Genomic DNA, 25,667 nt, shown 5'->3' with positions numbered 1-25,667 from the left:
ATTAACCCGGTATCTGGTTTTGATGCTCTCAGGCAACATCGTCGTTATAAGCTCTTAAATCAATTTCTACTTCATATAGCTGTTATGTGACAATGATAATTGTAAGCAACAAGTCGTGTTAGTTATATAAAACTGGTGGCGACATCTAACATTCAATAGAGATATTTGAAAAAAATAATTTTACTAGAGAGGATACCAGTAGAGACCTACGTGTAAGTGGGTGTGTCATAATTTTTATTATCAACCGTTTGTTAGGAGTACTATGAGGTTGAATTTTTATTTGGTATATAAACAAAGGTTGTTTTAGTGTAATTCTCTGCTATTTTTTGCTGTATACGGTAAGTAATGATATTATTTTGTTGAACAAACATCATGTGGCTCTGAAGCAACATTGTCAGTTTAGTAATTGACTTTTTTTTTCAGTATAAGATTTCAATATGGAAAATTTAAATGAAATATCAACTACCTCCTTTTATGGAAAAAAGCCCAAAATGTCGTGTATTGTTCCTGTTAACCCTGATCTCTCTGATTTGTCTGATATGGAGGAGTATGATGAAGAAATTGAAAACATCAATATAAATGAAATTGCCGCAGAATCAGATGAAAATGATGCACCTCATAATCATCAACTGCTAACTGAAGAGGAGGCTAATCAAACAAATGAAGAAGGCGATCATGAAGAACCACCAAGAAAACGTAAAAAATTAGTGGAGTCAGTAAATTATAACTGGTCTGAAAGTGACATAGAAACCATTCCGTTCGAAAATCCAACTATAGGCAATAATGCAGTAGAGGTAGCCTTGCCTCTTAAGTATTTTACGAGGTTTTTTTCACTAAATCTAATAGAGAATATTGTATACCAGACGAATTTATACGGTACTCAAAAAACTGGGTTAAGTGTCAACACAAATACTTCCGAAATAACAGACTTTTTCTCCATTTTGATTTTTATGGGGGTAATACAGCTGCCAGCAATAGAAGATTATTGGGCTACTTCTTCAAGAATTCCTCTTGTTGCTGATGTTATGTCCCTAAAAAGATTTCAAAAACTGAGAACACTGGTCCATTTCAATGATAACTTAGAAGCAACTTCAGAAAGGAAAGACCGCTATTTCAAAATTCGTCCCCTGTTAGATCATACTTCTACAAATTGTTATAAGTATCAGTTCGAAAACCAATATTCCATAGATGAGGCTATGGTTGCATACAAAGGTACATACAGTGGCAATTTACGACAATACATACAAAATAAGTCTCATAAATGGGGTTACAAGTTCTTTGTAAGGGCAGGTGTTTCAGGATATATTTTTCACAACTACAGGGAACTATCAATCAGATTTCTGAAGAAGAACAATCCTTGGGTGTCGGTGCATCTTCAGTGATTGCACTATGTAAAACATTGGATGACCCCCAGAATTCAATGATTTGTTGTGACAATTGGTTTTCCAGTTTGAGACTATTTGATTACTTGAAGGAAAAGTATAATATCCTTAGCTTGGGCACTATTCGCTCAAATAGAATAGCAGGTTGCACCTTGGATACTGATAAGGTTTTGCTAAAACGTGGCAGGGGTTCCTATGTTTATAAATCCGATGAACAAAAGAATATTATAGTTGTCAAATGGGCAGATAACAAATGTGTACTTCTTCTAGCACTGGTTGTGGGATTGAGCCAGTCAATCATGTACAAAGGTATTCTAAAGAACATAAAAGAAAAATAAACGTGCCATGCCCAAATCTAATCACGCAATACAATAAACACATGGGTGGAGTGGATAAAGCTAACTCTTTATTGGGTCTTTACAGAAGTCCAAGTCGTAGTAAAAGATGGTACTTTCCAATAGTTACCTGGCTCTTAGATGTCTGTATTACAAATGCTTGGATATTATATCAAAATGACAGTAAAGCCAATAATATAAATTTTATGCCTCTCAAGAAGTTTAGAATGGAACTAGCTAGGTCTTTGTTTAACACTGGAAAGAACAAAGTAAAGCGAGGCCGTCCATCAAGTATAGAAAATACAGATAACATTATTCGCCACCCTCCTGTTGTAAGACCTGATGATGCGACCAGAACAGATGCGTTAGGTCACTGGCCACTTTATACCGCTAAAGGAAGATGTAGATTTTGTAAAACTGGCTATACAACTGTGCAGTGTGAAAAATGTAACATGCGGCTTTGTTTTACACCGAACAAAAATTGCTTTTTATCATTCCACCGTTAGAATTAGGCCTATATTTATAATTTTTTAGTCTTAGGTACTTTTAATTTTTTTATTAAATCAATAAAATGTCCTTTAGTTAAACAGTTTTTTATTTATGATTAACAAAATTTTGAGATCTTCATTAGTGAAGTTATCAGTATCAAATAGTGTTTCTTGACTGGCAATGTTGCTTGTAGGCAACGGATTCAAAAACCACTTTCCCCTATCTCCTTCCGGTTTTTTTGTACCACAGTGTGTTTTTGAGAGTTATATAAGATTATATACACAATAAAATAATTTTGCGACATCTATTTTTGGTGTTGCCAGATACCGGGTTAAAATGTTATGAACCGATATTATTTTGATTTTCTACATTCTTACATCTATGATTCACCCTACCCAATTTCTTGTTAAAATAGTTCTGCCAAAAACTGAGCCTAGAATCGACTAAATACCCCTGAGTTTACTAAATACCAGAAGAAAGTAAAAAAATTACTTGAAACGAAAGCTGACTCGAGCGTGAAAGGTGAGTTCCATCTCTTGACATTGGTAAAAATTTTGGATCAAATGATTCTTGCTTGGATAAAGTCGTCTTGCTATCGATAGCAACCTAACAATAGTTGTGGCAAAAATTTAGTCTAGAATCGATTAAATACTCCTGAGTATACAATCACAAGAATCTTACTAACAGTCAAATCCATAAAAATAAATTAGTTCAATCAAAAAAGCTTTAAATCTCTATTTAATGTAATTTTATTTAAAGTTTAAATTTCTCTTGATGCACTTTACTGAATACCGAAAAGGACAGAAAAATAAAGACATTATTTTAAATGTATTTGTATATAATCTACAAAATTATTCATTGATAACAACAACTTGCACGTTTTAACCAAGGTAATGTGATAAAATATATTAATAACCGAGCAAGTATTTGTTAAAAACTTACTAAACGGTATGTTTGTGTTGGTGTTATTTATTTTTCTAAGTAAGTAAGTTATAAATAAGGATTAATCGAATCTTTTGCATTGTATAGTGTTCAACATTATCGTTTAAACAAGCAAAAATTAACACTTACCATATAGTACGCGTTAGGTAATATTATCTTATGGAGACCGGCTTGACTTTTTAAGTCATCTGTCTACTTCATTTGTAATAATATTATGGCTTTTTTATTTACAGGGTCTCCAGTGTAACATCTATCATCTTTTTGTCTGTCTGTCTTTTGGCTTCTTATGCGAATATAACTTTTAAAGCCCCATATTATCCTCCTAAAAGAAACGTGGCTTAATTCTATCCCCGATGCTATTGTAAACAGTGACAATTTTTCTATATTTCGTAGAGACAGTGGTACTCGTCTAGGAGGAGGAGTATGCATTTATTTAGTAAATGAAATTACTCATAGGTACTGTTTCTATCAGCAATAAAACAATAGATATTACGGGTATAATTATCAACTTACTGATTACTGATAAATCTTTTAGATTTAACATATTACATATACCGACCTCCAGATGCAGTAATTACTCAGGACAACATCCTTATTGACAAACTTGAGGAATTATCATACTTTAAAAATCTCATTGTTGTCGGAGATTTTAATTTTCCAGAGATTAGCTGGTCTATTATTTCCAAAACTGATACTACCAATTTAATAGAATAAATTCAAGATTTGTATAAAAACTTTATCATTAACTCAAATTTAATGCAACTGATAACTGAACCTACAAGGTTTAAAGCCAACAATTATCCTTCAATTTTATACTTATTTTTTACAAATGTCGATCAATTAATTTCTACACCTGAAGTGTCCTCTCCTGTGAGCGTTTCTGACAAGTCGATAGCTTACCTATTTTTCTTAATCGCTCAGATCTATCGTCAATGTGGGATCCCTTTGTTCATACTGCTATTACAACTATTTCTGATCGTACAACCCAGTGGCAACTACACAGAAATCGATTAAAACCTTGAATTAATTCGACATAAGCAAAAGCTTTGGTCCCACAAGGATTAGTTCTTCGGCTACTACTCTTTTGTATCACACTTATTTTATCCAGTAAGGTTTCCATTTACAAAAAAAAGGGAAAGACAGTTAAGATTTGATTAAAAAGGAAAAGGCAGTTAAGATTTGATTTCACGTACAGGGCGCTTGCGCATCCGCTTATACGTATTTCGGCCTAATAGGCCTCATCAGAACGGCTTTCGCAATCGCTCTGAACGTGAAAATAAATCTTTTCTGTCTTAGGAAGCAACTCTAACATGGCTTCGTATAGAAGCAATGTAGCGACATCTGATAATAAAATTGTAAACTAATTTTCGAAACCAAATTAGTTTAACCAAAAATTAGTTTACGATTTTGTTTCCATTTACGTTGATAATACCAAATCATATGTGAATCCGATTATTAACCAACATGTTCTTCAACACGATCTTTTATTTTGAGTATGGTATAAGACCGCATTAAGATGTTTAAGTGACGTTGATTCATATTAAATTTCTTCTTTTCAGACATTTTCGACGATTGCTTGGCTCGCGGCAGAATTGTGGGTGGTCGAGCTGCCAAAATTGAAGATTATCCTTACCAATTAAGTTTAAGGTAGGTATATCTATTACATTTAGCTACATTGAGTGTTAACGCTAAATAAGTTACCGTTAACGCTAACTATTCTAAAATTTTATAAAATTATTAAAAAAAAGAACTTGGCACTTGTGGACTGCCCACAGAAGTGGCCCCACCTTCAGACGGGGAATGGGACAGCTTCAGACACGATTAGAAAAATGACAACCTCATATAAATGTTTTAGAAATTATTTATTACAATATTTAAAACTATTAATTTATATTTAAATGGGAATAAGCCACAATTAAAGGTTAAAATACGTTTATTGACGTTTCAATTTCCACTTCGGAAATCGTTCTCAAAATTTTTGAGAACGATTTATTTATTTACTTATTTCGTATTTTGAGAACGATTTCCGAAGTGGAAATTGAAACGTCAATAAACGTATTTTAACCTTTAATTGTGGCTTATTCCCATTTAAATATAAATTAATTTAAAATGCCACAAGAAAATAGCTTCAGAACAATATTTAAAACTATATTATGATACTTAATCAAACCCCTAATGCATATTGAAGTTTTCTAATGAAACTGAAAAAAAAAACAATAATAATTTCTGTCGCTTTGTACCCTGCTCAGAAAGAGTTGGCAAAAGGGCTACAATTTCTGATAAAGAGGCGCTAGAGATATCTGGTACGATGAGGTAGAAAAATTTATAATTTACTTTAGATGACATCCTCATAAATGAAATTTCAACATTCCCATCATCACATTTACCAATGATTCTCCCAACATAGTACACATCTTTTTGTTTTACAGTCCCAAATTTAACCAGCACAAAATCTTCAACTTTCAATTCACTCCTGTCAAAATTTTGCTGTCGTTCTTCTAATACTTTATCATCAGAGTTTTTGCCATTTTCATCATCAGTTGTCTTTTCATTCTTCTCATTTTCAAAAAGTAATTTTCTTTTTATAGATTTAGTACGTTCAGCATTAGAGTTCATGGTTTTCTTTGTTTTTTTATTTGAACATAACAGTGTGCGTTTGTAACTTTCATAGATTCGGCATCGAAATTTTCTTTTGTTTTTTCTTTCTTCCTATTTCTTAACATTTTCAGACAATCTGCAACAAAAAAAAACCCTTTTTAAATAACTAATAATAAATATATATATATATATATATATATATATATATATATATATATATATATATATATATATTGTTGTGATCTGCTTTATGATGTTTTATTATTAATTAATACTAATTTAATTAATCCAATTATTTAATTAATTAATTCACTAATTTATGCAAAGTCATACAATTCAATTACTATTAAAAATTCTCAGGGTGCCTTTTTAATTTTACTTTAATCAGTTTACTTTATATATCTCTTCTAGTGGGTTCAGTATCTCCTAGTTGCTCATAATCGGGATAGAACAGGAAACGGAACTAACATTAAAACAACATAAATATGCACACAAATTATTATTTATTTTCAATAAGCAATACGATGAATGTTAATAAATAACTTTTTGTGGGCAATTATCTTTCCCAACAAACTCCTATACTCTAAATTTAATTTTAATTACAAACTATCTATTGATCTGTTTTATAATAATATCTACTAAAAAAAATGACCATATAAAAATATAATTTATTCACAAAAAAAAATAACTCTTTGAAACTTGGAATCTTAGTTCGTATGCTTATATTTGATTTTATTTTTAGAATATCTTAAAATTTTCTTTCATTCAAATTATTTGACTGACCTTTATTTTTTTTACACTAATGATGTCTCCTCTTGATCAAAACCACAGTTCCTTCCTTGATTGATTATGTCCGGCTACCATCAAATCTTTCCCGTTCTCAGCATCGATCCAAACCGCATACCAGCAAACTACTCCTCCGAAAACACAAGCCCAAGCCTCTTTTGACCGGTATTCTTTATTTACAAATTCTCCTTTCTTTCTCAATTATATCTCGTGGACTATGCAGACTCAAAAGAGGTATTAATCTTCTCAATTTTGATCTGCTCTCAGCTTCCACCTTTTCCACTAACAAACGAAAACACTGGTACTCAGATTGACTACACGAAAACACGTCTTCTCTTCTGGTCTGCCGGTAACATAATAATTCTTTCAATCTCCCCAGACAACCTTCTCAACTCTTTCATTCCCACCATTCCTTTTTAACCAATCATAAGCATTCATCTTTCCCACTTATTTTCGATTTAGAAAATTTCCAACATGATATTTAAAACAAATAAACTACTTTCACTCAAATTACTTTTCAGAAACCATTAACAATTTTACCTTTTTCAACAGAAATTTCCAAATTCTTGTTATCTCATATCTAAATCTAATTCTTATTTACTTTCGAAAAATGCCCAACGCAAAATACAATTACAAAGTTTATTCCTTAAATCTATAATTATACGGGTTCCATTGTCCTTTCACTATTCACTCAGTCTTTCACGGAACAATGTTTTCTCTTATGGTCTATTACAAATAAGTACAGGGTTGTATTTTAACTTATATGCCCGCGGTATATTAAAATAATAACAAAACTCTTTATTCTATTTCTGATCGATAAACTAATCCATAATAATATATATATATATATATATATATATATATATATATATATATGTATATATATATATATATATATATATATATATATATATATATATATATATATATAACTAAATATATATAACTTTTAGCACGTTATTTCAAAAAATGTGTCTCTATTTTACATTGCGTTTATCTGATAGTGCCCCATACCCTTTTGTCTGAAGTTGCCCCACTCGATGTGTCCAGATTAAATGTAAAAATATAACATTAGAGTGCCATCAGTAACAAATGTGAATATTACAGGTTATACAGTAATAAATGGACTTAAAACTGGTAGCAATGTTAATTATGCTAAGTCTTATCTTCTAATAAAAAACTCATCTTACCTTCAATTCAAAAATTTGACTTTCAACCACCAAAAACTAACTTTTCACTTTATGACATGATTTCTTTACTGCACTGTTCTACAGACTGAACTACAATAGTGTGAGTAGTGTGGTAGTAATGGAATGTTTTGATGTCAGTGTTGCCAACCCGAGTCCTTAAATTTACCCACAATATCAATGTCTGAAGCTGCCCCCTGTCTGAAGGAGCCCCCTTCTTCCCTAATTCAAATTTTATGGGATCAAAGGCTCACATCAGCATACCATATACATAAAAGTTTAAGAGTGTGTGAATGATGTATGACTGTGGCACACCCAGGGGGATTTTGGGGGTTAAAACCCCGCCCAGGGCATATAAAGTAAAAAATATATAAAGAATAGTAGTAAACTGTAACTTGTCTTTCACATACAATACAAAAAATCCTAAACGTTAATTTAATAATTAAATTACTACTTTAAATATGTAGAATACAATAATTATTGTATAAATACACAATAATTAATAATACTTTTCTTTATATTTAGATATAGATACCTAATATAAGGCTCATTATAAAAGTAGACAGAACGAATATGTTCTGTCTACTGTAAAAGTACAATTAACTAGTCATGCGAGTAGCATGCGCCTACAGGACTGTATCTGCGGCGGCCTTGTGGACTGTCACGGGTTGTGTTCCTCTGCAAGTGTTAGCAGTCCCGTCATCTTCACGATGTTAGCAGCATCGTGAAGATGACGGGAAGTATGGAGGGATGGAATAGTGTACACAATTACATCTGAGCAGGCATTAAAAAGAAAGAAGAACAGAAATACCAACCGGACCAACGAAAGAGATAAGAGAAGGAAGTGTTCAAAAAATGTCGTCAGCCTTACAGCGGCCATCCCACTTTCGGAGTAAGGTAGACAGTCAACTGCGCACAAGTAGGAGAGGGTGGTTTTAGTCGATAGGCAGGATAACACATACCTGAATCTTTGGCACTGCTATTTTTAATACCTTAAATTAAACTAAAACCCGAATTTTAAGGACTCAAAATGAAGGTAGCATGAAATAAATTTCGGTGCCCAATCAAACCCCCCCAGGCAAATTCTAGGTGCGCCACTGGCATGTGTACGTGCCGATAAGAAATTATGTTAAGATCATAGAGCCATGTCATAGAGCATTGTCTTTTTGCTCGATGGTTAAGATGTTATGGTTTAGGTGTCAAATTACAATTACGAATTTCTGGGAATTCGAATATAACACAAACATATTAGAAATACTACCGAATTTTTTTTATTTAAACAGTAGATTTCCGAATAGAAACAGAAGAACAGTAGATTGCTTTTAAAAACAGTAGATCTCCTGTTAGAACAGGAGAAGTGGTAACACGAGACTAGATCACGTAGTTTTTTAAGAACAGGTCTTTTTTATTCCAACATCGACGAGTTGGGGCGGTATCAAGAAGCAATATTGTTTTCTCTATTTTGCCATTTTTTTATTGATGAGATTTAACAGAGGATATTATAAAAGTTTCTATAAACTATTCCATGGAAATTGTACTGTACATCCAATATCTTTTACGAAGTGTAAGCGATAGGTATCTCAAACATATTTAATGTGTTTGAAACAACGTGGTTTCTTGCTTTTACCAATGAAAACCATGGGTAATCAGTGGCTGCCAGTCGCATTAGCGCAATATAAGGCAGTGATACGATCCTTGCTTATTTTAGGTCCAGGTGCTGCTAATTCACGACGTGACACAAGAGTTTTTCGTGGCAAAGCTTTCCAGTTGAGCCCAGTTTCGTCTGCATTGTAAACGTTTTGGAGGGCGTAATTTTCGTTCTTCAGTAACTCCCTTAATTTAATCTGCTGCTGATGAATCAGCACAGTTTTTATCTTTGTATTTAAAGCTCATGAATGACATGTCTCGACTTAACTCGTTTTAACCAGCCTGTGCTTACATTCAGTTTTATTTGTTGATTTTTATGTTTTTTTTAAGCATAACGAGGATGAAAATGGAAAACTAATGATAAACTTCTGCACTAATAACGAACTAAGAAAATAACTCCATCGAAAATAATCGATGTAAGATGCCTCAACTCAGCAGATGTAGGATTTAAATACTTAAATACTTCCCATCCAAGAGTTGGCGCCAACAGAAACAAAAATCAAAGTCGAAGGAAGGACTAAATACGGAATCCACCGAATACTTATACATTAAAAGAATATCAGAGAAGATCGCTGGGAATGAAATAATAGAGAACGATAACATCGAGGAAAGCTGGAAAAAACTCAAAAATAACATAATTAACGCAGCAACAGAATCACTAGGAGAGAGGAAAGTAACGAACACTAACATATCAAAAAAGACAACGCCATGGTTTAGAGAGGAAGTGAAGACAAAATGTGAAGAAAAGAAAAAAGCCTTTTTACAATACAGAATACAACAAAAACAACAGGCATACAATCACTATAAACTAATCAGAAATGAAACCAATACTTTAGTTCTTCTTCTTTTTATGTTTTTCAATGTGCCTCCAGTAAGTTGTCGTTCCATCGTTTTCGTGGTCTTCCTACTGATCGTCTTCCTATTGGGAAACCGTCTCTTGCCGTCTTTACTACTCTATTTGTTGTCATTCGGCTTATATGATCGTTCCATTCTACTCTTCTATTTCTTACCCAGTTCTTGATGTTCTCCATCTTGCATCTACGTCGTCTATCTGTACTTCTAACTCTGTCTCATAGTGTCTTACCATCAATTTTTCTAAGTGTTTTCTTCTCTGCTTCTTCTAACATCCTTTTTGTCCTCTCTGTATCAGGTCTTGTTTCTGCCGCGTATGTCATTATTGGTCTGATGGCTGTTTTGTAAATTCTGCCTTTCGTTTCTCTCCCGATATTTTTATTTCTCCATATTGTTTCATTCAGTCAACCTGCGGCTCTGTTTGCTCTATTCACTTGATATTTCACTTCCGTTTCGATGTTTCCGTAGCTAGATAATGTGATGTCTAGATATTTAAACTCCATCACTTGCTCTAGTATCTGACCTTCCAGCTCTAATTTACATCTTAGTAAATTTGCTGTTGTAACCATGTATTTTGTCTTTTTTGGGGAAATTAACATGTTAAATTTTCTGGCAGTTATATTAAATTGGTGCAGCATACATTTGGTATCCTTTTTTAGTTCTTACTTTTTTTATTATTTCATCCATAATTAGGTTGAACAATAGAGGACTCAGGGAATCTTCCTGTCTTATCCCATTGCCAGCTTCAATAGGATCGGTTAGTTCTTCTTCTACTTTTACTTTTATTGTGTTCTATTGGTAGATATTTTTAATCGTTTTGATCATTCCTAGAGGTATCTCTCTTGCGTACAATAAGTGGATAACGTCTTTTGATTTGACCCGGTCAAATGCCTTCTTAAGGTCCGCGAAACATAAATATGCCGGTTTGTTGTATTCTAATGATATCCCTTGCACTTGCCTCATTAAAACCTTGTTGTTCTTCTGCTAGTCTTATAATTTCATTAGGTTTATTTGTTGTCACTTTGGTTGTTAATTTTAGTGTTATGTTTATTAAATTAATTCCTCTGTAATTTTCCGTGTCCGATTTGTCTCCCTTTTTGAAGAGGGGTATTAGGATGCTTGATCTCCATTCTTCGTTTCGTCATATTCGTCCGTTTGTCTGTTCTATGTATGTTCGTGGGCAACTGGAACACAGTATCTCATAGACACCATAGTCTTCATTCGTAGACACCATGGTTTTCACCATGTTCTGGCTAGATTGGACAACTTGGAGTGAGTAGTGAAGATGGTTTTGATCTTTAGAGGGTTAAGAGTACTACTGATCTTACCACTGACACCTTTGATAAAAATGTAGAAAGATTTTGGATTAAGCGAACTGCACCAACTTATCTGTCAGCAAAATCCACAGCCTCCTTCGAACCAACAACCTTCTACTATGGTACGCAATTTCTCAGATTTTTACATATCTGATTCAGCTAACAAAGCTCTGTCAAGAAGCTTTAATTTTTCTGTCACTCCTCTTTCCATCCCAACTGAGAAAATTATTTGTCAAACTGAAGAAGCTATTTCTCATCTTCCTTCCAAACCGAAGTTGCCAGACAAGATGTCGCCGGAATTCTCCTTACTTCCAAATCCCCACCGTCAAATATCAGTCTTTCAGAAAGAAGTGCTCTCCAACAACCTTATAACAACGCTGACATTGTCATCCTTGCGGCCGACAAAGGTGATGCCACCGCCATTCTTAATTCTTCTAATTATTTCAACAAAATGTTCGAACTTCTCAATTCCACAAAATACAAATGCGTCCAAAACGATCACACCAACTATCTAGAAAAAACGACCAAATCCATCATAAATAAGTCTACTCTACCTCCAGATATCAAAAAATCTCTTATACCCAGAGAAAAATCATCTCGAATTCCAAGAAAATACGGCCTGCCAAAAATCCATAAGCCCAATGTCCCCCTAAGACCCAGCGACAGTACATTCAACTGCCCCACTTAGAAATTGGCAAAACATCTCGCCTTATCCTTACAATCATTAGCCGAAAACGCCTTGTCCTTTGTCAAAAACTCTTTCTACTGCATCAATCTTCTGAGAAACATTTCTATTTCACCCTCAGATATACTAGTTAGTTTCAGTTAGTTTTGGCATTGTTTCTTTATTCACCAACATTCCTTGATGAAACCATTTCCATCTTGGATTCTAAACATCATATCCCCAAGACACATTATCTCTTATAAAACACAGCATGTCTTATACATACTTTTCGTTCCAAAATCAATCTATCGTCAAATCAAAGGTGCCCCAATGGGATTCCCCCTCTCTTCCGTAATAGCTGATATCTACACGGAACATTTCGAAACAACAGACCTGTCCTCATTAAATCTCAAACCCACCTGCTGGTTACGGTAGGTTGATGACACCTTTGTCATTTGGGCCCATGATAAAGACATGTATTATATGCATCGAGCAAAAAGACAAAAGAGGGAATGTAAAGGTAGTGGGGGCAAAAATATTGTTAGACAGGAAGTGCCATCTTGAGAGGCCAAATTAAACAAGGAAAGAGAGTCTTTCCTTGTTTAAGAAATCAAATTTAGTTGGGTTATGTTATTATTTGTCCCAACTGTCACATGAAATCTTATTTATATTGAAGTTTTTTAACAATTGTTTCACATTTTAGACTGTTATCGTTAATATTTAATTAAAATTTTCTCGTCTAAGACACATTCTGAAAACTATTTTATAGCTACTGTTAATAAGTGTCGGAAAATTTAAATTTGGCGCATTCGCATTTCCGGATATGTCCGCCATCAGAGGCCACTTTTTTGGTCGCCTTTTCATAACGATTAGATTCCCTCTTTTGTCTTTTTGCTCGATGATTATATGTCTATGATTGAATTATAAGTCTTAAAATTTATTTTATAAAGCAACAATACATCGAACAGACGCATCAGTATCTACATAAACGAAGTAGGTACTGCAGTAAAAATAGCATAAAAACCAAATATTACAACCTTGTTTAAGCATTCTTTAGAAAATAATAATTATATCAATATTGAAAATATACAGATTTTGGAGAGTCAAATTATAATAAAAGATGACCAATGGTCCAAGCAAAAAGAAATAATAATTAAACTCTTGTTAAAACATATTTGCTACGGCACTGACATCAACTGTACATTAAGTGAATCCATACGTATTTTGAATGTTCACCATGCCATCTGCATTTTATTACCTGCGTAAAAACTGTTGAGTTCTTTTTACTTAACAATTGTGTGTAATTGACAATTGACAACTTAACCATAAATTTCATTTGTTTGTAAAGTTCTCAGTTCCCAGAGTAAAGTTATATTTTTTTAGTGTTGTTTATCATTTATAAAATGGGTTTACCAAATATTTCCACAGAAAAGCGATATCACTTTACATTGCGCTGGAAGGATTTTCTTCTCAACATGGTGCAGATATTTTCTGATTTAAAACATGAAGGACAACTTGTAGATGTGACACTTATGTGTGAAGAACAGGAAATTAAAGCCCATAAAATAGTGTTGGCGGCTTGCAGTGACTTTTTTATGAACTTGTTTAAAAATATAAGTGAAGTTCATCCTATTATCAAGTTCTCTGATATCTCATTTTCACATTTAAAGAAGATGATTAAATTTATTTATGAAGGAGAAGTAAAAGTTCTTGATAAAGATTTACCTGCTGTCTTATTGTTAGGTGAAATGTTTGGAGTCAAACATTTTCTCAACATGGTGCAGATATTTTCTGATTTAAAACATGAAGGACAACTTGTAGATGTGACACTTATGTGTGAAGAACAGGAAATTAAAGCCCATAAAATAGTGTTGGCGGCTTGCAGTGACTTTTTTATGAACTTGTTTAAAAATATAAGTGAAGTTCATCCTATTATCAAGTTCTCTGATATCTCATTTTCACATTTAAAGAAGATGATTAAATTTATTTATGAAGGAGAAGTAAAAGTTCTTGATAAAGATTTACCTGCTGTCTTATTGTTAGGTGAAATGTTTGGAGTCAAAGGTTTGTCAGCTCTTAAAATGAAAGATCAAGAGAATTCCTCAAATAATCACGTAAATAAACCTGTGAAATATACAATTTTAAATGTATCTTCAGCATTGAAGCCCATTAAAGAGCATAGGCCACCTAGTTTAGATGATCAGATAAATGAACCAACACAAAAGAAAATGAAAGTAGAGTCTTGCGAATCCAATCCAATCCCTATGGAGGAGTCAATTATAGTAAGAGATGATAGTAACTAAATGTTAAAAAATAATAGTGCCTTTCGAACTACCACTGCATATATGGAAAAACCACCAATAATTCAAGCCAACAAAAAAGTAATTATTAGTTGTTAGAACACATTTCCTATCACACTGACATTACAGAATACATACATTTAGCGAATTGCTTTTTTTATAATTCTAGTTTGAAATAAAATACTGTTAACATATTTTTAAGTTATAACGTAATTATTAAGTGTTCATTGAAAATGGCAAATTTTGAAATTCCACATTTATAATAAGTACCTTTTAAACCTTTGTTTATAAAATCATAATTTTGCGATATTTGAAGTTATCACTACAATGTAAATTTCGTTAGTAATAAATAAAAAGAATAAAAAATTAATCCCTACGTCCGCAAAAATTGTAAGACGTTTTTTCTACTCATCAAATCAAATTCTTATTCTTTGGACAAAAGTGTTGGGATAATTCGAATTAAAAATAATCGACCATTCGATTATTGAAATAACTCAAGATATCTCGAGAACTTGAACAAGATCACTCGCATATTGTATTCGGAAAATCCAGTTATTCGAATGGGAAGCGAGCGAGGTGTTAGACGAGTAACGATCAAGGTTAACGATAATAAAATTTATATCGAGACGTAGACAGAATGAAACATTCGGATTATGTATTCACGCATTCCGCGCAACTACACATTAGAAAGGAACAGGAATATTGGAGGACTTCAATTTCAATTAAAAATAAAACATCTGTAAATAAAAAATATGAAACAGGATCAAATTGATTTAATATTGGACAATAATAAAAACAGTATTAAAAATATAAAAAATGACCATGCAATGTTTATTTATAGCATACGAGTGATGCATATGCATAATTCTAATGATAACTCGATTATTAATATCACTCGAACACTCGTTATTCGATTCTTAGATTAGTTCGATTATGCCTATCACTAGGGACAAACATTTTGAGTTCCAGACCACAAAACTTAATTTATATTGACATTGACAATATAGCACATAAACAGAACAAGAAGACATGGACAACTTAACCCTAAATTTTGTTTGTAAAGTTCTCAGACGTCATAATTTGTATTTTTTCAGCTGATAGTGGTTTTAGTGACTTATAGAATGAGTTCCTCGAAAAATTCCAAAGGAGAGCAATATCACCTGCGCTGGAACAATTTTCTTCAGAACATGGTGCAGATATTTTCTGATTTGAAACATGAAGGACAACTTGTAGATGTAACACTTATGTGTGAAGAACAGCCAATCAAAGCCCATAAAATAGTATTGGCGGCTTGCAGTGATTTTTTTATGAATGTATTTACAAATATAAGTGAAGTTCATCATCCTATTATCAAGTTCTCGGATATCTCATTTTCACATTTAAAGAAGATAATTGAATTTATTTATCACGGAGAAGTAAAAGTAGTGGATGAAGATTTACATGCTGTATTAGCGTTAGGTGAAATGTTTCGAGTCAAAGGTTTATCAGCTGTTAAAATGAGAGGGCAAGAGAATTCCTCAAATACACATGTAAATAAACCAGTGAAATATACAATTTTAAACACACATCCAACATTGACGCCCATTAAAAAGCCTAGGCCACTTAGTTTGGATGAGCCTACAAATGAACCAACACAAAAGAAAATAAAAGTAGAGTCTTCCGAACCAAAAAATATAGAAAAGCCAATTATAGTCATAGATGATAATAAAGAATTGTTAAATGATAAGACAAGTAGTCAGACGCAATTGATAAAAAAACCAACAATTTATACTCATGTACAAGGTATGATTAGAAGTTTTCATGAGGATAACTACAAAAATAATGAAAACGAAAATTCTATGCCAATTAAACATAAGCAAAATGATTCAAATGTTAATGAAAAGAGTAAAACTGAACGACCTAACCCATTTATATTATTTTGCAAGGATTGGAGGAAGAAATTAATAATTGAGCATCCAGAAGAAGATTATAAAAGAATATCTGTTCGTTTGGGAAGTTTATGGAGGACACTGACAGCCGAAACTAGAGAATCATACTATGCACTTGCTCGTAAAGCTTAGGTTAAACTATATTAATTTTACTGTGCATTGAATTTTACTATTAATTAGACTGTGTTATTCATTATTAGAACAGCCCCCAAAACCTAATATTTCAGACAACCATATCAAAGTTTAAGATTTTTCATAAATTGAGGATGATATTGATTTTTTTCAGACTTACTGAGATGTTTAGATGTAAGAGGTAGGTGTTTTATTCAGTTTATCATAATTATTGACTATCACAACCATAGCTCACAGGCAAAGTTACTGGATTAACAAACTAGAGCACTCAGGTTCTATTGCTGGCACAGACAAATTTTTCAATTTCTAATTTAACTGATCCACCACCATGCTCCGGAGGGCACGTAAAGCCGTTGGTCCCGGCTACGTAATTGATCGTTGTCATGTTAGGGGTACTTGCGCGACCTAAAATCTTACACCAGACCCTAGTCAGAAAGTTACAGCAACTGTACATTCGTTCCCAAAATACAAACATTAGTAAATTAAATTTGTTTTTTTGTTACTTGGTGAAAAATTCTTCTAATTTTATCTGACTCATTTATATTGACAATTCAGACATACATTATACATTTTAAAGTAGATAACTTTAAAATGATATTGCCATTTTTGTTGAGTTGCATTCCTGGGACGACTTTACTTGTAAGATAGTTTATTCAATTACATGAAATCAACTTTAACTTGAGAATATCCATCAGAAAAAAATCATAGCATGTAATACTTTACTTAATCAGTAGACCCATTTGTACCTTTCGGTGTTGGGCATAGCATGTAATTCGTCTTTAAAAAGACAAACACATGCCATGATAACAGTAAAATTCTCCTATTAGTGATTCCATAGTAAATCATTTAAAGATTGTTTAACAAGTTATCAGAGAAGGTTAATTATACCCCATTGCAGTAACAAAAAAACAATTTTTTTTAATTTACTACTGTTTGTATTTTGAGAACAATTTCCGAAGCGGAAATTGAAAAGTTAATAAACTATTTTGGAAAATAAAATAAGTTATTTAGTTACTTATACACATATTATAGCTACCACATGGTCTTCTGTGATATATCTTCTTCTTTTAGTACCCTATCCTATTATCCAATGTTGGTGATCATATTGGCAATAATAATTTTGTTTACGGCAACTTGAAATAAATTAGCGGATTTCTCTTAATACCACTCTCTGAGATTTCAGAGCCAGGAATTTTCTTCTCTGGCTTGGGCCTCTTCTTCCTCTTGTCCTGTATTATGAGGCATAGAAGGTTATACCTCTTTGGATGTCTCATTACATGGCTGAAATATTATAACTTTCCATTTTTTATGGTTTTTTTTATTTCTGTGCTCTTTTTCATTTGATGTAAAACTATTTCATTTGTTATCTTTTTTCATTTGTGTGGTATATACCTGTTGTAATTTAAGGACAGACTAAATTTAGCAAAAAGTTGTGACCTGAAAACAGGTATTTCATTGTTATTTCAGCTGGCAAGTCCGTTTGAAGAGGTCTACCCTCCGGACGCTGGTACTCACGTGAGGCATGGTTATATGTTGCCTGAAGTTAAATCTAATAAAATCTTAAACATCCTTCATTTTTAACAACAATATGTACATTTTTTGGCAACTTTAACTTCTGTAAAGGGTTTTACCCTAATATTTTGGTGGCTCAGACATGTTAACCTGCTTTTAACCTGATGATGGAATTATTATTCCGAAAACGTTTGTTATTTTAATGTAGCCCTTCTAAGGGTTTTTTAAGTATACCTACTTACAAAGAATTAAACCTCTTTTTTGATCACAATGTCAACAAACAACAATGTCTATGTATGAATCTGAAAAATTTCATGCCAAACAAGCAAACAACTGTCATTGCTCAAGAATAACTGCTTGTGTCCTTTTTCAGCTTTTATGCTTTAAATTAAATTTACCCTAAAATGTCTTTAACTAGAAAGAGATACTAGATTGTCTATATCTTATAATAACACTTCTGATGCGAGATTAACTTCCAGAATTTTTTTATTTATTATGTTTGATGACTTGCTGAACATGTTTTTCGTCACTTTTCTTATGATCGGATCAAATAGCATCGTAGCTACTGAAGGAAGGGGAGACGCATTACTAAAAACAATACATGACCTGATAACAAAGATACGGTTGAATAAGCAGTTACCAGCGGAATGTAATGGCGGCAATATTGTACCATTACACAAAAAAGGAGACCAGTTAGAATGTGGAAACTACTGTGGAATCGCGCTGTTGAACGCAGCATACAAAATAATGTCAGGTCAAGAAGAGAAGTGATAAAGACATTCAATCAAACAAAATGAGCTGCGCAAAATAGTGGCCTTAAAATTAATCAAGCCTAAACAATGCATGTAAGTAAAAATGCAGAAATAACGCAGCTACAAAATCTAACAATAGGAGAATACAATATTGAAGGTGTAAAAAACTAGGATCCCTAGAACAATGTTGCAGAGGATGTGAAGAGGTGAATATTTAATGACAATAAATATTACCATGACTTAATAATTAGACAACTAAGATCAGATATTGTCGCCAGAAAAACAAGGTACCAAATATACAAAACCTTAATCAGACTGGTACTCACATATGGTTTTGAAACCTGGACACTCTGTAAAAGCGAAGGAAGATTATTAGCCACCTTTGAACTATACAAAATATACCAGGATATGGATATCATAACATTGATTAAAATAGGATGGCTGCATTGGATGGGACATGTGAAAAGAATTAAAGGAGAATAAGAAGAATACTGAAGCTTAGATACATAAAACAAAGAGAAAATTATATAACAACCTTAAAAATAAAACTGAAGAACAATAGCACCAAATAGACCAGAACAGAGACGAATCCTGGAACAGGCCAAGACTCAAAAAGGGTTGTCGAGCCAGTGGTAATGATGATTTGATGATCTCTTGCATATGCTCCGCATATCTCAGATATTACAGCTTGAAATCCTGAAAGGCAGCATGAAAAAATCTTGCAAACCACCACACAACAAACTTGATAAATTCTGCTTCTCTTCTTTTAAGTTGTTCACCGATTTTCATTTAATTTCTACTTCTTTAACAACTGTACCAATTAAGACAATCTTGCTTAAGATGTTCTTCACCTATTCTGACAAAACAATTACATTTGCATAAATACTGGAGAAATTTCTTCCCTTTTTGTAATTTTGCACGTTGGTCAACATATCATTTACATATATTTTTTTTTCTTTGTTCACGATTTTTCCTGGAAACTTTCTTTTCCAACCATTTTTAGGTTTTTATCTTATTAGTTAGACACGCACCAATATCTTTGTCAGTTCCTTTTGGCCTTCATAATGAATTTGATCATCAGGTGATATCTCAATAGCTTTGTTATTGTCGCCATGAAGCTCATGGGGTTTCTTATTTTCATGAGCAGTTAATTCAGAAATTTCTGAATTGGAAATCGAAACTTCAACTTCTACATTTTTTAAGCTTTCTATCGACATATTATTAATAATAGTTTTAATTAACTGTATGGCAGTAGTACTCAGGATAGGAGAACTATTTTCCGCCCTCACCTTTACTTTGCCTCGATGCCACATAATATGCTCAATAGGGCTAAATACACAATGGTACGGCGTTACCATTACACAAAACTACTACAACATTTTGTTATAATGGTCGAGCTGTGATTTGAAAAGCGAACACTACCACTACAATCTCCTTCACGGTTTCCGTTTTCCTCTCTTTCTCACTGCTTCTTCACCGCTACAAACATTCGTGCCCATTTTCCAATTGGCTGCCTTCCATTAATTTGTATTCCAATGTTATTAGAGATCTCTCCGTCGGATTCTGTGGCGCCTAAGTGAATTTTTTATTGTGGGAACCTCCTTTTAAACTACTTGTTATTTGTTTTCAAGTCTATATACATGTTCTGCCCATCTTAGGTCGTTGCAATTAATTCTCCTGGACATTATCGTTATAAAGTTCTTTTATTCCTATATTTGTTCTTGTGGGGTGAGATCCGAAAATGTTTCTTTCAAATCACTGTTTTTATTCATTTGCTTTGGCCATTATCAATGCTTTGCATCTAAATGTTAATAAAAAGTCTGACAATGGATGTATAGATTTGGCTTTTGATATCCTTGTTAGGTTTTTCGATTGTATAAGCTTTGAGAATTTATATTTCTTCTTCCTCTTTATAAGCAATTCTGTTTGTTCATTGGCGGATTAATACTTCTATGAACGGTTGTCACTCCATCTTTTGCGCGGTCGTCCGATACTTCTTCTGCCGATTGGTGACTAATCTCTTGCTATTTTGACAACACGGGTCTTCTCCATTCTGCTTATGTGGTTATTCCATTGTTTTTTTCTATTTTGTGTCCATTCATTTATACATTGTATGTTAAATTTTCTTCTAATGTCTTCACTTCTCTTTCAATCTCTCAGCCAGCGTATTTCCTGTAATTCTCCTCAGTACTCTCATCTCTGCCGTTTCCAGTAACCTTTGCGTTGTGGCTGTATCGGGTCTTGTTTCTGAGGCATATGCCATTATTGGTCTTACATTGGCTTTATAAATTCTTGACTTCATCTCAGTGTTAATGTTTCCTGTTAATGCATCCTGCCGGTCTATTTGCTTTATGTAATTGATCTCTCACTTCTTTGTCCAGGTCTCCATAGCTAGACAGTGTAATTCCCAGATATTTTATTTCCATTACTTGTTCAATACTGATGCCATCAATTTCTATTTTACATCTGGTTGGTTCTTTGCTGACTACTATTGTTTTAGTTTTCAGAGATGAGATTGTCATATTAAATTCTTTTGCTCTTGTGTTAAATCTGTGGACCAGTCTTTGCAGACTATCTTCATCTTGGGCTATCAATATTGCGTCGTCTGCGTAACATAGTATTTTTATTTCTTTGTTTCCCATTCTGTATCCTCTTCCTGTGTTAACGCTTTTGATGATTTATATTTCTTCGTTCATTATTATTTTCTACAATTCAATGTAATAAAGACATTAGTTCAATAAGCAAAAATGTAATATTATGTAGGTATTATAGTAATTAAAATGTATGTATATATTGTAATAAATAAATACAATTTAATTATAAATTCAATAAATAAAATTTACAAAAAACTGTTTTATATATATTTATTTGTTCTGTATATAAAAATCTATGGTGTGATGGTGACAGAACAAGGATTTAGGCATCCAAATATTTTTAGCTGCTGAAAAACTTGTACTTGAACCAAAACGGCAGAACAAGGATCGAGGGTTCCTCATTCGCACAAATGAAACTAGAAGAGGGGTCAGATAGGGAAGTGTTTTATCACCCCTACTGTTAAATGTATATTCCGATTTCCTATCTAAAAAGGCTCTAAGGACGGAGTCAAGATGAATGGCGTACAGATCAACAGCAGATTCCGACTTAGGTCTACAATGACTCATCGACAGAGAAAAACTTCTAGAAAAGGTAATGCATGATCTTCAAATAAATTTCCTAGATGATGGGTCACCTACAAGATTGACCATCTGCACTGGAGAATCCTCCGTGATAGATTTAAGTTTGTGCGATCGAGGTCTAGCTCCACGTCTCTCTTGGAATCTTCTCGAGTATCCTTATCGTATTGACCTATATTATCATTTAAAATCTCTCAGGTCAGCCTTGCCCAAATGGAATATAAATGCTGCTAAGTGGGTCAATTTTAAAAATGATATAAAAAGGGCTTTGGAAAATCTTGTAATGAACGATATTATAAATGATTCTTTGGTGAGTGCTTTTAATAGTTTAAAAGCTCTTCATCAGAAAAAACAAAGCCCATCAAAAATTATGTTCCTAAGCCTTGGTGGAATTTGGAGTGTAAAGAAGCCGTACGTACCATCAGAACAGCTTTTAATAGATTTCAAAAGCATAAAACGCTCGAAAATAAAATTAACTACAAAAAAATGAAGGTTGGAGCTCAATGTTTAATAAACCAACCAAAAAAACCAGTTGGGCCCAATATGTTTCTAGCATTAACAGTTCCACTGTTAGTCAGTGGAACTGACTAAGATCTGGAAAGATCTATAAAAAATTATCAAGTCAAGGCTGATTTGGCATCTAGAAAATTTAAATTTACTTATAAACGAACAAAATGGATTTTGACAAAACAGATCTCTGATAGACAACATATTCGACCTGGAAAGTGATATTCACGAATCACTGGCATCAAAACAACATTGTATCGAAGTATATTTTGACTTAAGAAAAGCATTCGATACAATGTTGGAGATATATCTTAAAAAAGTAGTCATGGAATATTCGTGGACATTGCTTTTATTTTATTAAGAGCTTTCTAGAAAATAGATCATAACAACTAGGTACTATTCCGAAAAATAGGAGGGAGAAAATGGGACCCTCAAGGCTCAATTATTAGCCCTACATTCTTCTTAATCGCCATTAAAGACATTTAAACAAAAACCTTTAAAAACACGTTTAGATGCAAATGACTTTTTTTTTTCAAGTTTTTACAAAAACTCAGAGTGGTCTCTCGATACAGGTTTTTAATTTTAGGTTACAAAATCGTAGGTATGGTGTTCTCTAAGAAGAACTTTACAAATAATCCCAATTTCAAAATTTTTAACACATCGCTATCCTTCAAATTATATGTGAAATTCTTAGATATGTAGTTTATCAAACAGTTTACTTGAAAAGAATACATTAGGCTGTGACGGGTAGCTCTTTCGGGGCGACAGACTCAGTAAAACACAGGTTGAACTAAAAAATAAATCTATTAATTTAGCGTATATACAATAAATAAAATAAAATGAATTCTACGCCGCATATACAATGAATAAAAATGAAGTGAATTCTACGTCTCCGTCTGCGTCCCGCGATGAATGAACTCCCCGGCGAACGTCTATAAAAGAAAAGAAATTAATTATTACTCATAAAGAAATGAAATAGGTGAAGTCGATCATACGCAGACTTATGCTCGCTTCCGCTTCAATTCAGCGGGAGCTCCGAACGCACTCGCAAATAAAATATTCGGCTGTGCAGACACACGGTAATGTTCAATGCACAATACCGATGGGTTCCGCTTGGTTAAGGACAGAATACGATCCTCAATAAGGAAATCCCTCTGTCCGGGTTGGCTCGCAGGTTCACTACACCGGCGAGTCAGGGAGCCTAGAGCGCTAGCTACAAGACTGTCTAATTCCGCTACTCACACGCCTTAAATAGCCGTTCCGAATCCCACTTCGTCGTCTCGTTGTAGAAGTGGATGCGCAAATATTGACACTCCCACGGTTCGAACTGTTAAACGATCAGAACATCGTTACAAGGCAGTTAGTATTGACAAGTAATAAGAAACTTAATCTAATGAGAACATTGTCAAATTCTTACTGGGGCTCTGATTGCTTTACCCTGCTAACAATCTACAGTACTTTAATTAGATCAAAAATTGATTATAGATCAATTACTTACGCCTTTGCATCTCCCATGTTGTTAAAACAGCTAAATTCTACACAACACAGCACTTATAACTAGACTTCGGCAAATATGCAAATAAAAATGTAGAAAATATGCGCATAAATATGCACGTCTTTACCCGAAAATATGCAAATATTTTACAAAATATGCATACAAATAAATAAAAAAATCGTAAAATAGTAACAATTTTATTTAAAAAAAAAAGTGTACATAACTAAATATTTCCTACTATTCATTAAGATTTACATTTATTTTAAGTAACTACATCATTTTTAAGTATGAATAAACTTATTTAGAATTATGGTAACAATAAATGACCAAGTGGTGTTCAAAATTTTCTAACAAAAACTTGTGGCTTCTGTCTGAGTACATATATTTATATATGGAAAAACTTCGTTCAACATCAACTGATGTAACGGGAGCATTTTTCAAACTAACCAAAACATTTGGTTCTAAATTAATTGTTTCCGAAATATTTCCAGCTAGAACACTGACTACTTCAGAAAGAATATGGTAACCTTTATTTTTTTCCATAGTAGCTTCAAATTTTTTTAAAATATCTTTTCCAATATTACCTCTAACGTTCCGACAACATGACGCAAATTCTTTTATTAATGCTGTACTTTCGAACAATGACAGTTTTGGTGATTCTAACTGAGTAATTGTTTTTTGAACAAAACTAAAATTTGATTTTATAAATGAAAGTTCTTGTTGAAGCAAGTTACTCTGAAAAGTTTGTTTAGAATCCAAAAGAGATTGGGAACTTTCATCTGTTAACGTATCAATTATGTTCTTTATTTTAACAAAATGATCTGCATAAAAATTAGCTGCTTCTAACCATGTTCCCCATCGCGTTAAAATAGGTTGTGGTGGAAGAGGAATGTTAGGTAGCATTTCTTTATAAAGTTGAATTCTTATAGGAGATTTAAGAAATACTTTTTTGACACTGGATATCATGGTATTTACAAGAGGAAACTTTTTTCGTATTTCCTCTGCAACTCTGTTTAATCCATGCGCTACACAAGTAACATGTATTAAATCTGGGAAAAATATTTTTAAATTTTGTCCTGCTTTCACCATATAAGGAGCAGCATCCGATAAAATAAGCAGTAATTTATTAGAAGGAATAGTTGTCGGAAGAAAAAAAGTTGCTAATGTTTCTTGTATAAAACGCAAAATTGTTAAAGCATTTGTTTTCTCAAGTTGCTGGCATGAAATAAGATGAGATTTTGGTAAGGTATCTTCTTTAAGAACACCAATCAATAAATGAGCAATATACTTTCCTGAGGAATCAGTGGTTTCGTCTACAGATATGTAAAAATAATTATCTGCAATTTCTTCCTTAATATTAATTAACACCGACGAGTATAGCCCGTTCACATTATTTCTTCTTAGAGACCGATCACTTGGAACATTAAGTTTGCAATATTTTTTTAGAAACGAACTAAAATTTACATTTGCTAATTTTGAAAGCGGTATGTTTGCAGACACTAATGCGCGACACAAGTCTTCATTAAAAGTTTCTTGCTCATCTAATTTTTTTTGAAGTAGATTGGAAACATTTAGCCATTGAAGTTTGATGTTTTCCTCCTATTTTTCCTTTTTTTGCAATGTGTGAAGCAGTTCTCACATGTTGGTGTATCTGAAATTTCTTCTCACAT

General features: G+C 33.0%; 2 protein-coding genes across 2 annotated transcripts in view; both read left to right on the top strand.

The window, feature by feature from the left end:
• The first annotated feature begins 3,084 nt into the window (after positions 1-3,084).
• LOC140436449 (trypsin-2-like) overlaps positions 3,085-25,667 on the top strand; it is a 29,838-nt gene continuing 7,255 nt past the window's right edge. The window contains exons 1-2 of the mRNA XM_072525279.1: positions 3,085-3,187; positions 4,708-4,795. Of these exons, the coding sequence (XP_072381380.1) occupies positions 3,157-3,187; positions 4,708-4,795 (119 nt within the window). The 5' untranslated portion in view covers positions 3,085-3,156. The remainder of the gene's footprint in view (positions 3,188-4,707; positions 4,796-25,667) is intronic.
• LOC140436448 (uncharacterized) lies at positions 15,540-17,247 on the top strand. Its single transcript, XM_072525278.1, has one exon. It carries the CDS (start codon positions 15,620-15,622, stop codon positions 16,556-16,558), a length of 939 nt encoding a protein of 312 aa, XP_072381379.1. The 5' UTR covers positions 15,540-15,619; the 3' UTR covers positions 16,559-17,247.

The sequence above is a fragment of the Diabrotica undecimpunctata genome, chromosome 3 (assembly GCF_040954645.1).
Source record: "Diabrotica undecimpunctata isolate CICGRU chromosome 3, icDiaUnde3, whole genome shotgun sequence".
NCBI classification, from domain to species: domain Eukaryota; kingdom Metazoa; phylum Arthropoda; class Insecta; order Coleoptera; family Chrysomelidae; genus Diabrotica; species Diabrotica undecimpunctata.
This window is presented reverse-complemented; position numbering and strand designations above follow the sequence as displayed.

What these genes read in the sequence shown, in the direction of transcription:
- LOC140436448 (XM_072525278.1), top strand. Translation starts at nt 15,620, where the DNA reads ATGAGTTCCTCGAAAAATTCCAAAGGAGAGCAATATCACCTGCGCTGG.